At 46.9% G+C, this 1,522-nt stretch overlaps 1 protein-coding gene across 1 annotated transcript in view; it reads left to right on the forward strand.

Moving 5' to 3' along the window:
• LOC106880435 (ADP-ribosylation factor-binding protein GGA3) overlaps positions 1-1,522 on the forward strand; it is a 20,819-nt gene that overhangs the window by 17,688 nt on the left and 1,609 nt on the right. Inside the window, exons 14-16 of the mRNA XM_014930358.2 lie at positions 6-57; positions 371-534; positions 1,391-1,501. Coding sequence (XP_014785844.1) covers positions 6-57; positions 371-534; positions 1,391-1,501 — 327 coding nt within the window. The remainder of the gene's footprint in view (positions 1-5; positions 58-370; positions 535-1,390; positions 1,502-1,522) is intronic.

The following is a 1,522-nucleotide window of genomic DNA, read 5'->3' on the forward strand; positions in this document are numbered from 1 at the left end:
CGAAGGAGCCGATCTCACTGTCCGATGTCTTTGTGCCACTGGAGTCTGTTGAACCAGGTAAAAGCATCACTCTCTCTGTCTCTCTATCTCCATCTCCCTCTCTCTGTCTCTCCCTGTCTCCATCTCCCTCTCTCTGTCTCTCTATCTCTATCTCCATCTCCTTCTCTGTCTCTCTCTCTCCCTGTCTTTCTCTCTCCCTCTCTCTGTCTCTTTCTCTCCCTCTTCCCCTGTCTCTCTCTGTCCCTCTATCTTTGTACTCTGTGTCCAAAATCTCTATCTTTGTACTCTGTCTCCAAAACCTTTATCATCATTTGCAAAATCATTTCTTTCTAACCCTAACCCTAACCCCATGCTTTGGGTCTTCTTTCAGGAACTACTCCTCCGATCAATGCCTACGAAAAAGACGGTCTAAAGATTGTGATACATTTTGCCAAGAACAAACCTCGACCGGACGTCCTGGTGCTGGTCGTATCTGTGATGAATAGTGGTTCAATTCCCATTCGGAACTTTCTCTTCCAAGCTGCTGTCCCGAAGGTAAAACACCAGTTTCCACACGATTTTCGTTCTAGGGTTGTAGCAACTGTTATTTCCTATCTGCCAGGGAAATGTCGAGCTGTGTGTGCTTGTCCTGTCACCACTGCTTGACAGCCAGGGGTTGGTTTATTCAACTAAAGACCCTTCGAGGCAGTGCTCCAGCATGGCCACAGTCAAATGATTGAAACAAGTAAGAGAATAAAAGAATAAGGCGTAGGCATGGCTGTGTGGTAAGAAGTTTGCTTCCCAACCACATGGTCCCGAGTTCAGTCCTACTGCGTGGCACCTTGGGCAAGTGTCTTCTACTATAGCCTCGGGCCGACCAAAGCCTTGTGAGTGGATTTGGGGATTTGGTAGACAGAAACTGAAAGAAGCCCGTCGTATATATGTATGTGTATATATATACATATATATATATATATATAGGCATAGGAGTGGCTGTGTGGTATGTAGCTTGCTTACCAACCACATGGTTCCAGGTTCAGTCCCCACTGCGTGGCACCTTGGACAAGTGTCTTCTACCATAGCCTTGGGCTGACCAAACCCCCTTGACGGAAACTGAAAGAAGCCCGTCGTATATATGTATATATATGTGTGTGTGTGTGCTTTGCATTTGTCTTTGTCTCCCGCACAGCCGTTGTCGGTGTGTTTATGTCCCTGCCCACATAGCAGTTCAGCAAAAGAGATCGATAGAATAAGTAAAAAGCTAAAAGATATACGACAGTGCCTTGTTGTTGTTGTTGTTTGTGGGTGTGTGCCGGGTCAGGTGAGATTCTGTCTCTCTCCACCCCCCCCACCCCCCAGTTTTCGTTTGCTGTCACTAAAGCATGTGTTGTTGTTGTTGCTGTCCTTTCAGATGATGAAAGTGAAACTCCAGCCTCCGTCAGCGACAGATTTGCCTTCCTTCAACCCAATCTTACCACCAGCGGCCATCACGCAGGTCATGTTGCTAGCCAACCCTTTGAAGGTAAACCGCAACCCCTATTAT

The sequence above is a fragment of the Octopus bimaculoides genome, unplaced genomic scaffold, assembly GCF_001194135.2.
Source record: "Octopus bimaculoides isolate UCB-OBI-ISO-001 unplaced genomic scaffold, ASM119413v2 Scaffold_122307, whole genome shotgun sequence".
Classification (NCBI taxonomy): Eukaryota; Metazoa; Mollusca; class Cephalopoda; order Octopoda; family Octopodidae; genus Octopus; species Octopus bimaculoides.